Source organism: Wolffia australiana, chromosome 11 (genome assembly GCF_029677425.1).
Source record: "Wolffia australiana isolate 7733 chromosome 11, ASM2967742v1".
Classification (NCBI taxonomy): Eukaryota; Viridiplantae; Streptophyta; class Magnoliopsida; order Alismatales; family Araceae; genus Wolffia; species Wolffia australiana.
In genome coordinates this window covers 15,761,254-15,775,619 of record NC_135845.1, presented here as the reverse complement: position 1 = coordinate 15,775,619, position 14,366 = coordinate 15,761,254, and the positions used below count along the sequence as shown (strand labels likewise).

Below are 14,366 nucleotides of genomic sequence, written 5' to 3'. Positions count from 1 at the left end.
TTCTCTCTCTCCCTCTCTCTATCGCTATTCTCTCTCTTTCTCTCTCTTCTCTCTCTCCTGTTCACTCTTCCCTCCCTCTTGAGTATGTAGCTTGGTCCTCTCTCCCTCTCTTTCTTTATCTTACATATATATCTGGCTCTTCTCATTATCTCTCTCTCAATCATTTGAGCAAATTTTTGCAACTTGCAATGCAAATTCATGCTCAGATTTTCACTGGGCATCGCACAAGGTTTTTGGTGCGGCCGAAAAATTCAAACAAGTGTATGAATTTTTGGATTGCTCCGCACGATCTGTCTTACTTTGTATCTTCTAAAGAACTAGGTGTAGTTTGGCATCCACCTACCTCATAAGTAAACCTATCAATTAGGTGAAAATATTATTAATTAATTGATTAATCTAGATGTCGATATAACTAATTAATAAGGTCGGTCAATATATGGTATTGTTCCATTAAATTTATTAGCTAGACTAATACATGGACCCAGAAGGTCACACATGATTTCAAATTTTAGTGGTTTCTAACACTGTATCAATTTAGACTTCAACAATAATATTTGATGAAGATTTCTCTACTTAATACTCTAAATAATACAAGATAAGTAAGAAGCCGATCCACGGAGAAGCAGTAATTCAATTTCAGAAAATTTCTAAGGTTGTAAATAGAATAATTAAGTTTACAGTAAAAAATGTATTTTTAGGATTTAGATTATGCAGAATGTATATTTTAGTAGAATGATAAGACAATTATTAAAATATTTATATTTTTTCCCTAAATTTATTAAATTTTAGAAAAGAGAAATATATTTTCTCAACGTTTATAGATTATTCTAATTGTTTTATAATAAAACTAAAATGACTGAAATGATAAATAATACTAATATATATATATATATATCTTTCTAGAATTTTTTAATGACTGAAATAACTACAATTATAAATCTGATTACTATATTTTTCTATTTCATTTAATATATTGCTAAAAAATAAACAAAAAATACTTTTGGGATCAGGAATGGGCACCAAATCAGAGGGGTCCTTTGGTTAAGGGCTCTCCTTGTGTTACCCGTACTTAGCCAAAATTTGGTTGTCCAGATAACAAAGCCGGACAGTGTACCCTAAAAATAGAAAAAAAATAGTGATGAATAGTGATGGAAGCCAGACAATGTACCCTAAAATTGAAAGGGATCTGAATAGTGATGAAATGAGATGTGGATTTGGAGGGGGTAAACGGTTGAATTTAGGTGAAGAAACTAGAGATATTGTGAAAGGTTTAGAGTGACAAAACTATGATCATGGTGAGATATAATGGTAAAAATGGGTGATTATAGAGAGAGTGATGTAAAATGAAGGAAAAATAGGATAAATGGATGAGGATGATGATGAAAATCTATATCTAGGTTCCTAAAATGTTGATAAGGGGGGACACCTATTTTAGGCGCCAATCCAAGTGAACTTTGGGTGCCTTCATTATATCTCATCCTAGTGTGACTAGATGTTGTGAATATCAACTAGATCTTTAAGGATAATTGTACAAGTACAAGAGGAGATCCATTGTTAGTGATTTTTATGGATATGTCTAGAGGCCAAAATCATGAACAACGTATAGGTTCTCCCCCAATAATTCATGAGGGAGTGGAATCTATTTCTACACGAGGCGTTATGATTATTCTTTGCTTTAAAGCTTTGATATAAATTGATATCAAACCCACAAAACCTAATATGATATCCAATAGTGTAGACATAATGGCTATATATAATTTGGCTATATTAAATTTTCTTGACTGATATGAGTGTAAAACATGATGACGTGTGTAAAATATAATTGGCCTTTGATGTCCTATTTAATAACAGTTGTTGGAGTGACATTGACATCTTTATCTAATCCAATTTTTTAGGATATTGAATATTAGTATGGATACCATAGTAAAACCCTAAATACCAGGAATGGACAGATCTGATGACAGATAATGATGAGTGTAAAATAGGACCCGTATGTGTTATATTATACAACAATAGTTGTTGGACTGGCATAGACATCTTTATGTATTCCAATTTTTTAGGGTATCATATATCCATCTAGATACCATAGGCAAACCCTAATTACAGGTGATGGACGTAACAAATGACAAATGATGATGAGTGTAAAGTAGGACCAATATATGATATATGCTACATCAATATGTGTTTAATATAAATTGGCATCTGAATATGTTCCAATTTTATAGGATATCGAATGTAAGCCCGGATATAGTAGGCAAACCCTAATTATCGGGGATGGACAAAATGGATGTTGATAACACACAAATTACAAGGTTAATTCTATGATGTTTACATGTTTTATGCATTCAAATAATTAAAGATGTATGTCATCAAGCTTAAAAGACTTAAATCTAATTTAGGATTGATATTCAGATTTTTGTGGATTTAAGTGAATTTTTTTGGATTTTTATGATTTCATATTCTGAAAAATATTAATTTTAGAATGCAATATATATTTTTTTATTTTTTTTGGATATATATTTAAAGAGATATGAATTTTCTAAGTTGAAATATATGTTATTTATATTTTAATGACTTAGATTTTATTTTAAAATAGTTTATTAACATATTTGCAATGCAACAGCCACATGTTGCCATTTGATTTGTCAAATGATGACCAATTTTCCTTCCACAACTATTAGTTGCGCTAATCATTGCAAAAGGCGCAATTATAGCATCACAGATTGCGATGCCATAATGTGCCAATAATTATATTATGCACTGACATGTTTTTTTGCAAGGGATGACATGGACCAATGAAAAAGAAACCTTTTGCAATAAATGCTTACAATAATATAAAATATAAAAAATGATAATAGAAAAGTCAAAGGTACAGCAGTACACATGGCACGCATGTGTACTAGAGCAAATTATTAAAAATAAGGAGAAAGACAAAAAACTAATGCACAACACATAAACATGCGCCATGTTAGAGACTAAAAATGGAATCTTCCTTTTTCCCTATCGTGAATGATGCATGTCAGCGCATCATTCACTTAACGGGAATCTAGAGGTACATATGGATTCTTTTAAAGGCATGAGCGTGGAAGACAAGGCAATGAGGAATCTAGATGAGTTGATAGTTCAACCAAAACAGAAAAAGAGGAAGCGTTAGTGCTGATGACGAGGAGAGAGAAAAATTAAGGGCTAGGATTGCTCCAAATTCAAACTACGAGTTCAATCGGGCTAGGATTGATCCACGGGTTTGAAGTTTTCATGGTTGCTTCGTGTCCCCCCCCCCCACCTTTTTCCATCTATACCCTCTGATCTATAAATAGAGGCAGATGATCAGTGTGAAAATCATCATTGAACTTGCTTCTTACTCATGTAGGTTGATTAAAAGATATTGAGTTTTTGAGATCCACCAAGTGTGTCTTGGTCCATTGGGTGTGAGGGAAAAAGCATTAGAAAATATAGGGAGATTGATAGAAATATATGTAGTTGACAAGCCAATCACACATTCCACATCTCGTTTGATGTTCATTAATGGAACATATTCATTATAGTGCATGTGTGATGCTTATAATGAAGTATATGAATACATGATCTGACTTAGTGAATTACGATGAGATCATAGTATGGAGATCATTAGTTTTTAAGCATGTGTTGTAAATATTCATATTCGAAGGATATGTGAGAAGGACATCAAAGTATCTAGCTTTACTCATATGATGAGTATGGCCGTTTTTGTAACCATTAAGTGTGGAGACACTAAGGATATATAGTAAATGCTCTTTAATGAAAAGAGTTCATTGAATTGTTCTGTATGAATCCCTCAATGGTATTATATTGAAATGTCAATCAAGTTGGTTCACGTCATAATTGTGTAAGTGGTCCTTAGACTTGAAACATCAAAGACGTCTTATGGACATACAACTGTACTTTGATAATGATCTAAGTGTACTTAATCAGGGGATTCTAAATAGTTTTATTTCAGGCGCATCAAGAGTTTCACAAAGATGATTGAGCGGTCAAGATGGGATCGTCCGCCCTCGGTATAAGAGGTGACAGCTCAAGGAAGATGATGTGTTGAAGTCCTTGGCTTAGGCATTGAAATATCTGAGAAAAGTTCTAAGATGATCTCTGAATGCATCAGTATTAGCTCAGAAGACCGATTGAGGTTTGATACTTGACCATACCCTAAGTTAACCTAAGAGTGTCAAGTGGATGAGAGACTATACAGACACGGTAACCATTGATGAACATGTTCCATGAGTGAGTTGATACAAACTCCTTTGTATCTTCTAGAGCACGAGGTTTAGCTTGGCACCCCCCGTGTCGGAAACTCAACCTATCAGCTGGGTTAAATGGATCCGACATTAATTAATCTAGATATTGATATAGTCAATTAATTTGGAAGACAAATAAAGGTTATTAAGTCATTGGAGTCGTTAATTGGACTGATACATGGACCTAGAGGGCCACACGAAAATGGTCTTTGGACGTTAGAAGATATAATTAAGTTTTGAGGGTTGTATGAAAAATACTCACTCAGTATAAATAGGGGAAGTCCTTGAACAAAATTCACCCAGGCCAGAATTATTGAGGGGCTTTCCCATTCTTTTCTCTTCTCCCCATGGCTCTGCTCCATGCCCAATGCAATTGGGATTATGTAATGACGACAATGGAGGTTGAACAAGGCTCATCTATGAGAAGGAGAAAATTTGATGTGCCGAGGACTGCGCGGATATATTTAGAGGCTACAAACATGAGCAACTTAACACGTCTCGCTTCTGGATTAAAGAAATCACAAATGCGACCTGTGCACATGTGATTTTTTTCAATGTTTCATTGATGCCATTACGATTTTGCTAAAGTCTTCTGCTGCTAATCGTTGTGAATTCTTTATCCATATCTAGGCCTCTATAACCCAACAGGGTATACCGACATTCGTCAATCGGTGTGATCGTGGCAGAATGCAAGGATCTATGGTAAGTGTCTTCACCTTACATTATTCTTTCTCATATGTAGCATAATTCGATCTTACTATCATCTTTTCACTATCACACCACCTCCTAAGGTCCCCATGATCTCGTCTCTCCATCATCATCTCTTTCACTCGCTTGATCCTTATCATACCCGACACATTCTCTACCTCACTCACGTAACTTTTCACGTCATTCTATTTTCATTTCATCTTTTCTTTCCTAATTTCATGTTTGAATTATAACTATCTACAATGTTTGACTCAACATCACTATCTTGCCTATTATCTTCTCGTCATTATCTCTTCTCATATTGATAATCACCATAGTCAGAATATTGAATCCTTAATCATCATTCCCAATGGAGACGCTCTGTAGTCATTGTTAGCTACATATTCCTAAGTAAGTACTGGTATATACATATATTTATTTAATAGTCATTGCTAGCTACCTATTCCTAAGTAAGTACTGGTATATGCATATATATTTATTTAATATATAAAAACCGTAAAATTGAGATTATTTAATGATCGAGATTATCAGATGTCAGAGGATGAGGAGTGTGAAGAAGGACCAAAATCTGATATGTACCACATAAACAATGACACACATTGACATCTAAATCCGTTCCAATTTATTAGGATATTGAATCTCAGTCTAGATATTGTAGGCAAACTCTAATTATAAGGGATCAAGAGAACATATAACAAAGGATAATGAGTGTGGAGTAGGACAAATATATGATATCTTCTACATCAACATTTGACACACATTAACATCTGAATATGTCCCAATTTTGTAGGATATCTAATATCAGTTTGGATACCATTGGTAAACCCTAATTACTGGGGACGGACGTAACAAATGACAAAGGATAACGAGTTTAATATGGACCAAAATATGATATCTGCTACATCAACATTGACTCACATTAACATCTGAGTCTGCCCCATTGTCAAATCCTAATTACAGGGAGTGGACAGAACAGATGACAGAGGTTAATCAGTGTAAAACATATAATTTAAGCCTAATTAGATCACTAATTAGAGCAATTTAGTGGGTCAAGGCCCAAAGCTCAAGGCCCGTTAGAGCCATCACTATATATACAAAATTTCCCCAAACAGAATATTTGATCAGAAGAAAGAACTAAGGGTTAATTTCTACAGAAGAGCGGAAGTTGATTATAGTTTTTTTCTTCTTCTGGGGAGATAATCATAGGGAGATCGTGAAGTAATCAGAGTAGGAAGAACGTGATGGCGGAGAAGCCCCAGCCACTATCTGTTCTTTACTGCCAGGTGTGTAGCATGCCGGCAGAGTATTGCGAATTCAGCCCGGATTTTGAGAAATGCAAGCCTTGGCTAATAGAAAACGCCCCCGATGTCTATCCCGACATCACGAAGGGTAATCCGCTGCCTTTTTTTTCTATTTTAATGGGTAAATTTTGTTTTTTTTTTATTGTTGATGATCTCGTGTTTTGCAGAGGCTAAGGAGAGGGAATCAGAGAAGGCTGTTGAGAAGATGCAGTCTATGAATATTTCTGGTTCTAGTCCCGGCGTCGGTGTTGAGGCTTCTAGTGATTCTGCAGGTGTTTTGAATTTGGATTTGTTAAATTTACGTCTTCACTTAAGATTTAGGGCTTTTAATTGATTGATTCTAAGCGTTATTATTCGTCTTTCCCTACTTCTAGTGATATAAAATGGAAGAGAATTTCTGGGGTCTTTCTTTAATTGGGTTTTGTATAGAGTTTTTTGGCGTCGGATTTTCTCCACGAAGTTGTCTTTGTATTCAAATTTTGACCTTGGCGAAATCTAGCCTCTCTCCAAAATTGCAATGTTACTGTGCTAAGACTGACTTCTACAATGAGAAAATTAGATAAGACGGGTCCTCGGAGCATATCTTGAGAATTTGTCTCTTAATAGTTTTAGTTTTCATGTTGAACAGAGCATCTATTTCTCTGTTCATCATGCTTCCGCAATCTTATCCATTTCTTTGGCTGGACTTAGTTTTTCCGTGGGATTCAAGACCTAATGCAGCCACTTGGTGCTAAACACTTCAATCTTTCTAATCTTTTTGTGTGGATCGAACCTTCTCTGTATGACTGATGGAAGGATCGCTAAGTTTTGCCTGATGCCATTACTCTGCTAGTACATTGTTGACTTCCGTCTATATCATTAATTAAAGTGTAATGGTCCATCGCAGCATTCCTGTTTTGATGAATAATCCTTTCATTTATCTAAAATTGAATAGATGATTTCGCAGTCTTTTCATTATAGAAGTTGGCATGAGAAAAGAATGTTGTTTTTTCTTTAAAAAAAAGACAGAAGAATATTATTTGTCCAAACTCTATTTTTCATTTACTATATCCATCTTTATTTTATGAGCGTGCTTATTCTTATCCCCCTCAGGTAGCCAATCGCAAGCAAAGCCAGAAGAAGTTAAACGTCTCCCTGGGGGTAAAATAAAGAAAAAGGTACTTTCTAATTTCCTTGCCTTTTCTCATCTACGCACATTTTCTGGCATTTAATTAATTGAATATACTCTGTTTATGAGTTGGCTTCCGAGGTTGTTGTCGGAAGATGTGAGGAAATTCGAGAGGAAGGGGGAGAGAGGGAAGGAAAACAATTAATTAAGAAAACAGGAGATGAATCTATCTAGTGTGGGGATGATGAAGAAAATCGTCGTCGTCATCCCAAAGCCCTTATTGTCATTGCCCGCAGCTTAAATGATGATGAGAAAATCGTCATTGTCTTCCTGGCCGTGGTCAAATGATGATGAAGATAACAATTTCATCATAATCTGTCGTCATCTGAGTGAGGTTAACAGAGGTAGAATGACGAGAGCTGACGATGAAGCGATGACGATGACAGCTCCGTCATCTTCTCTTATCATTGTCGTGCGTGATGGTAAACACTTGTGGGTAAAAATATTTTAAGCATAACTGCACTAAAGGCAAAAGATTAAAATATCCCCCCCAAGTAAAATGACAGAAATCCCCACTGAGGGTATACGGTTGTATCAGGTTTATTGTCATTTTTTAGTAATCATTTCAATTGGTTTCCACAATCTTCGAATCTCAGGAGAAACAAGAAGTCGTGATTGAGAAGATTGTTCGTAATAAGCGCAAATCTGTGACTGTTGTGAAGGGCCTGGAACTTTTCAGTGAGTAAATTCCCCTTGCTTTCTGCCTCTATCATGATTTCCTGCTTATTCTTGGTGGGATCTTTGACATGGGCCATACAATCCTAGGTATAAAACTAAGTGATGCTTCAAAGAAACTGGGCAAGAGGTTTGCCACCGGTGCCTCTGTCGTCAAGGTATCACTCTGATTATACTAATTTATTATTTTTGGGTGATAGATGAGGATGCATACTAAGCTTATGGACGTCTGATTGTACCAGGGCCCTACTGAGAAGGAGCAGATTGATGTCCAAGGAGACATCTCCCTCGATATTGTAGAGTTCATCACAGACACTTGGCCAGCAGTCAGTTTCTTCTAAAAACTCTCATTATTTTATTTCTCCTTTGAATTATGTCGTTCATCAATTTTATTTTTGGTTTGATAAAATAAGGACTTAATGAGTCAAAGGGGAAAGGAAAATTGAAATTCGTAGGGTCATAATGCCGATGAGTTTCTTCAGCAAAGATATTTCCCTCGCTTGTAAAAAAGTGGATGAACAAACGGGACTTCAAAATCTTGATGTATTGAGTTCATTCGATATGATTCAATGTTTTTCTAGTCCTACAAAGCAACGATTTATTTTATATTTTTAATCATTTCTTCGTTGATTTGTTTTCTTTCTGTGAACGCATCAACAGAAGAGATAACTGCCTTGCCAATGAGAAATGAATCTTTAAACCTTGGGAGTTCACCGTGTATTTCAATATCTGTTCTTAGGTGCCGGAGAATGCGATATTTTTCATCGAAGATGGGAGGAAAGTCCCTGCTGCTTGATTATGTGGCTGGCCTCACCCTCATCGGCGCTGGCACATTTCTCTATCTACCTTTCTACCCTATGAGAAGAACAAGAGAGAGATGGGCGAAACGGGTATGTTAATTTTAAGTGATTCTGGTTGTGGTTCTCTTTATATTGCTTCTTGGGATTGACTGTTATCGGTTTGGCCCGGACCGTCTTTATCTTGACAAAGTTTCCAAGCTGGGTTGTCTTCGGGCCTGCGCTGGGCCTTGTAATACCTGTTTAGGCTCACTCTGTTTGTTGGAAATTTTGAAACCCCTTCTCAAAGACTGTAGAGTCATGAAAGAAATCCGGTCCAGACTGGGCCGGCTGGCCAGACTGGTACACTCAGAGTGGTTGTTGAGTCTTTGAGTTTTTAATGTCTTTTGGAGATGGATCTTTGTTGCAATTCTCTTCTAAAAGCGTTACTATAGTTCCATCTCACCTCTCCATTATTGTACAAATCTATCTTTTAAAATCTTAATCAACTTCTTTTCTTTAAAAAAAAAAAGTTCTCTCTCCCTCTGTCTTATTTTATTATTTGTTCTTTTTGGATGGCTTTATTCTTGTTTTATTTTTGTTGTTTCCCTTTCATAAAATTTACTCTAGCTCTCTCTCTCTCTCTCTCTCTCTCTCTCTCTCTCTCTCTCTCTTATTGTACGATTCTCTCTTTTATGATCTATACTCACGTTCTCTCTTCTATTATATGACCATTTCTTCTAAAAGCTTTCTTTCTTTTGTACATTAAATTATTTTTTAAATCTCTACCATCTCTAAATTTCTCTTTTATTAGTAAATTAAAAGATAAATCTCTCTATCCTTGCACAATCTCTCTTTTAAACATTCATTATCTCTAAATATTTATATTCTAGAACAATTACCTTTTATTTACTATACACTGATATCATCTTTTAAAAATTTTAGTCTCTATAAGAGGTGGGTAAACCTAAGAATGGGTGAATCAGTTATTTTACAAAACTAAGATTGGAGATATATGCCTACAAAAAACAATAATAATAAAGGTGGACAGAGGAATCCGGGTCTGAGATATTAATTTATACAGGTGGAAATATCTTCTAATGATAAACTTACTTTTTTTTTTACAGTTCTGGTTTGGTCCCAGATTTTAGCAAAGATCTAAACCTTACCTAAATTTTGGTATGGTTTCAGTTTGGTGCTGTTTGATCTGGGTCAGGTCTGGTTGACTAGTCAATGTCAAAGTAGAAAAAAATCATGATGATAGGTACATTGACTGTAAATAACCACTAGCAATGAATGAACATTCCTTTCCTTTCTCCCCCTCTTCTTTATCTCCCTCTTTGGGTCTTTCCCCCTCCACACCTCACTTTCTTCATAGACAACCAATGGGATGAATAGAGCAATAATAAATATTGTATAGAGGAAGAACTTGCAATGGGTTTTTGCAGCCCACCTCTGAAGAAGAGTTCCCCTTTGTTAAATGTGCACTTGTCAACAATTAACTTTTCCTCGGGATACACTGAGCTTGATATGGGCCTCTTTGGTGAGTTCAATGCAATCTCCAGGCACAATTACATCTTCCTTATGCCACCCATCCCCCAACCAGCCGGCCATTGACTCCCAACCTTAAGTTCGATGCCACTTCCATGATTAAGGTCGACCAATCAAGGCTCCTTCATGATTAAGCTCATTTTCTTTTCTTCTATTTTGATCTCATTTCAGACGTTTCCATGTCAACCAATGAGTCTACTAACTTACAATAGCTCCAGGTCTCTGAATCTTGATAAAATTCTTTTTAAGTGTCTGTATATCAACCAAAGTGAAACTCTCTCAATTCGAGTGTAAAGTCCTATTTTCAGCAACCAAAATTCCTCGAGATACCACTTCTTTAGTATACAATTATTTCCGTATTTCCATTTTCAGTCTTCTCTAACTTTCCACCAACTCTCACTCTAATCTAACTCACCCCTTCAATTCAAATAACTAAATTAAAAAGAATAAAGAACTCTTCTTAAATGTTAATCTCAATTGAATTTAACTGATTCAAGTCCATCAACTATAGTTTGAGGGCACTTTATCTAATGGCGTTATCTCTTTTTCATTATTTCAGCTTCTTATATCTGATCTGGTTATTCCAAGTGATGATATTTATTCCTGGATATAAAAACAAAGTCACATTATTAGTGATGATGAATAAAGCTCTTAAATATTTTTTGCCTCAAGCAAATTCTTTATTTCTTTCTTCTTTTTCTACTTTTGGTTGACTTTCTCCTAGGGTTGGGAAAAAATGTTTCGCTTGTTCGCGAACATGAACAGTCCAAATAGGACATAACCATGTTCGCGAACAGACGAACCGTTCGCGAACAGGTGGCATTCCCGAAGCAATGTTGTTTTCAATATAAATTATTATTATTATTTCAATAGAGAGAGAGAGAGAACGGGGATCTCTCTCCCTCTCCCGCCCTCCTCTCCCGTCTCTGTTGTCCCAACCTCTCCACTCCCTCCCTCCCTCCCTCGTTCACTCAGTCTCCCCGCTCCATATCCCGTGCCCCCCCTCTCTCCCTGAACCTCTCCCCTCTCCCCACCCCCCTCTCCCATGCACCGTGTGCGGCCATGCCCCCCTCTCTCTCCCCCCCCCCCTTTGGCCTCCACCTCCCTCTCTCTCTCTCTCTATCTATCTCTCTCTATCTATCTCTCTCTCTCTTTCTCTCTCTTCCCACCCCTTTTTCCCTGCCTCCGGTCTCTCTCTCTGTGTCTCTCTCTCTCCCTCTATCTCTTTCTCTCTTTCTCTCTCTCTCTCTCTCTCTCTCTCTCTCTCTCTCTCTCTCTCTCTCTCTCTTCCCCCCCCCCCTCCTGTGCTCTCCTCCCCGTGCTCCCTCGCTCATTTCTCTCTATCTCTCTCTCGCTCCCCCCCCCCTCTCCCGTGCTCCCCTCCCCGTTGCTCCCTCTCTCTCTATCTCTATCTCCCTGATCATACATTTTTACCGTTTTAAAAAAAGTGTTGCGTTCGTGTTTGTTCACGAACGATCACGGACAACCGAACACAAACATGAACCTAATTTTTCATCTGTTCATTCGTCGTCGAACAGTGTTCGTTCAAAGACGAAATGCAAACTTCCCATCCCTACTTTCTCCTAGCTTGTTTTCCCATAAGGTCAGGCTGACATGCATGATTTATAAGTTTATGTATCAAGATTCTATATCCAAGGTAAAAATAAAGCAAAAAACATCTCAAATTTTATAAAATAACATATCAATATAGACAATTGATTCTTTTTCAAATGAGACTTTTAGTTTATTTATACCTAACATATATTTTCATAAAAATCTTTTCAATTAATGTGAGTGACCTTGTAGGCCCATCTACGAGTCTAGTTAATGACTCCATTTTCTCAATAAATTATTGTCAGCTAACCTAATTAACATATCTAACATATATTTACACAATCATGTATTTATTTAACCCAACAGATAGGTTAATTCACCAACTGGTGAGTTGGAAAGATATACCACATGTTCCAAAAGACAAAAATCGTTTATCAACTTTTTCATAAAGCCTATATGTAATTGGTAGTTATCCAAGTTGAATATATCATCCTGAAACTCTCCAAGAATGAATTTGGAAGTATGAAAATTTGTTAAACCCTAATTAGTCATTCTTGTTATAATATAATTACACATTCGTTTCATAATATAATTGGTCATTCTAGTTATAATGAATTTGGAAAATCATTAGAAAACCTATGTCTTGATATTTCCACAACCTTCTTCAAGGACTTTACCTTGTCATCTTCCTTCATTCTGTTTCCTCTAATATAATGGCATTGATAAACCATAATCTGGGTTAAATAAGTTGTTTTGAAGCTCTGATTTATTCAACAATACTTAAAAAATTTCCTAACTCAGAATAGGGTAAGTAAGGGTCAAATACACAAGGAGAAGGTAATGAGAGAGTAATTTTTGAATCTTAAATATATTTAAAAATAATTTTTAGGTAATTTTATATTTTTTGAATTTTCAAATACTTTCTAAAGAGGAAAATAAATGAAATACATGAAAACTAGCCAAAACTATTTTAAATAAATGAAATCAACATTTTTTGTTTTAGATACGTTTTAATAATTTAATGTGATTTTAGGAATTTTTCAACAATTTTTATGGCAAGAAATAAAAATTAAGGTTGAAGAAAACCGTTGGGTAGTGGACTGAAGGTGATGTAACTTTTGCTAGAGGAGGAATTTCTTAGTGCTCTTTGATGCATTGCAAAGCTTGAACTCTAGGATATCTATTGGAACATTTATCTAGAGAAAAAGGCGAGAAATTAAAATCAAACATTCAAGAAATCTCACAAACCTTGGTGTCACTTCCCCCAACGGCTTAATGTTGGCTCTTCCTCCATGAATCTTGTTCACCTTTGAGCTCTCTCACCCACACTCTTCTAGAAAATAATGGATCAGAAAAATATGATGCACTAGGCCTCTAACAACAAGTTGGCAGTAGAAATCCTTGATGAGATACAAAGAGAGATGAGAATATATTAAATGGAAGTGCAATGACTCTCTCACCCACTCGGTTTAACTCGAAGGGTTTGGAGGGTTAGATTTATTTTATTTTAAGCCTGGATCTAAGTCCCTCCTTCCCACATTTGAAAACAGGACATTCAAATTCAAATTGTGGGTTAGTTCCACAATTCATGTCTTTAGTTGACCCAATCCTTAAGGAGGTTTGAATTTGCATCGAGAGTGGGCTTCCTGTTTGTTTGTCCTCTTCTTATTATCCATCAGATGGCATGGGTTTCTGCTTTCATCTCATTCGTATCTCAAACTCCTGTTTTTCAAATAAAACTCTAAGAATATTTGAGAAATCATTTTGACTCTAAGGAGTCCAGTGGGGTTAGTCTAATAAATAAATAAAATATATAAAAATAAAGCTTAGGAATAATCCTAGTAAAATCTAAAAATATGTGGTAAAAAAGAAGTGAAAAATCATAAGTTTAGTGGTCCAATTTGACATTATCAAGCGTACAATCTCATCTTAACAAAACCACCCCTGTATACTTGTTAGTGCATATGAGATAAGACTATTTGGAATCTCATGATTAGGTTATCATATGTTATGATAAAAATATAACCGATCATCAATAAGATATCCTTGGTGTCCCAAGTCTTAGAGCCACTTAAACAATTGAGAAATGAATCAAGTGTTGGAAATATGTGCCCTTATCGCACATCCTACATCTTGTTGAATAATTAATTTTATAATATATTTATTATAATGCTTGTGCAATGCATATAATTGAAATCCATGAATACACACAAAGGAATTTATCAATTATGATGAGATCATTATAGCTCAATCACTTGTCTTTAAACAATTTCTCTAAATATTCTCATTATGAGGATACTCCAGAAGGCCATTAAAATATATAGAAATAATAGCACTACAGAGTATTTCTTATAGGAGGCCATTA

At 35.7% G+C, this 14,366-nt stretch overlaps 1 protein-coding gene across 1 annotated transcript; it reads left to right on the top strand.

Annotated features, from left to right (window-relative positions):
* The first annotated feature begins 6,093 nt into the window (after positions 1-6,093).
* LOC144709702 (Translation initiation factor SUI1 family protein) lies at positions 6,094-9,326 on the top strand. Its single transcript, XM_078583322.1, has 7 exons — positions 6,094-6,365; positions 6,445-6,549; positions 7,370-7,434; positions 8,042-8,123; positions 8,211-8,278; positions 8,363-8,446; positions 8,860-9,326. Exons 1-7 carry the CDS (start codon positions 6,218-6,220, stop codon positions 8,914-8,916), a joined length of 609 nt encoding a protein of 202 aa, XP_078439448.1. The 5' UTR covers positions 6,094-6,217; the 3' UTR covers positions 8,917-9,326.
* Positions 9,327-14,366: the final 5,040 nt, after the last annotated feature.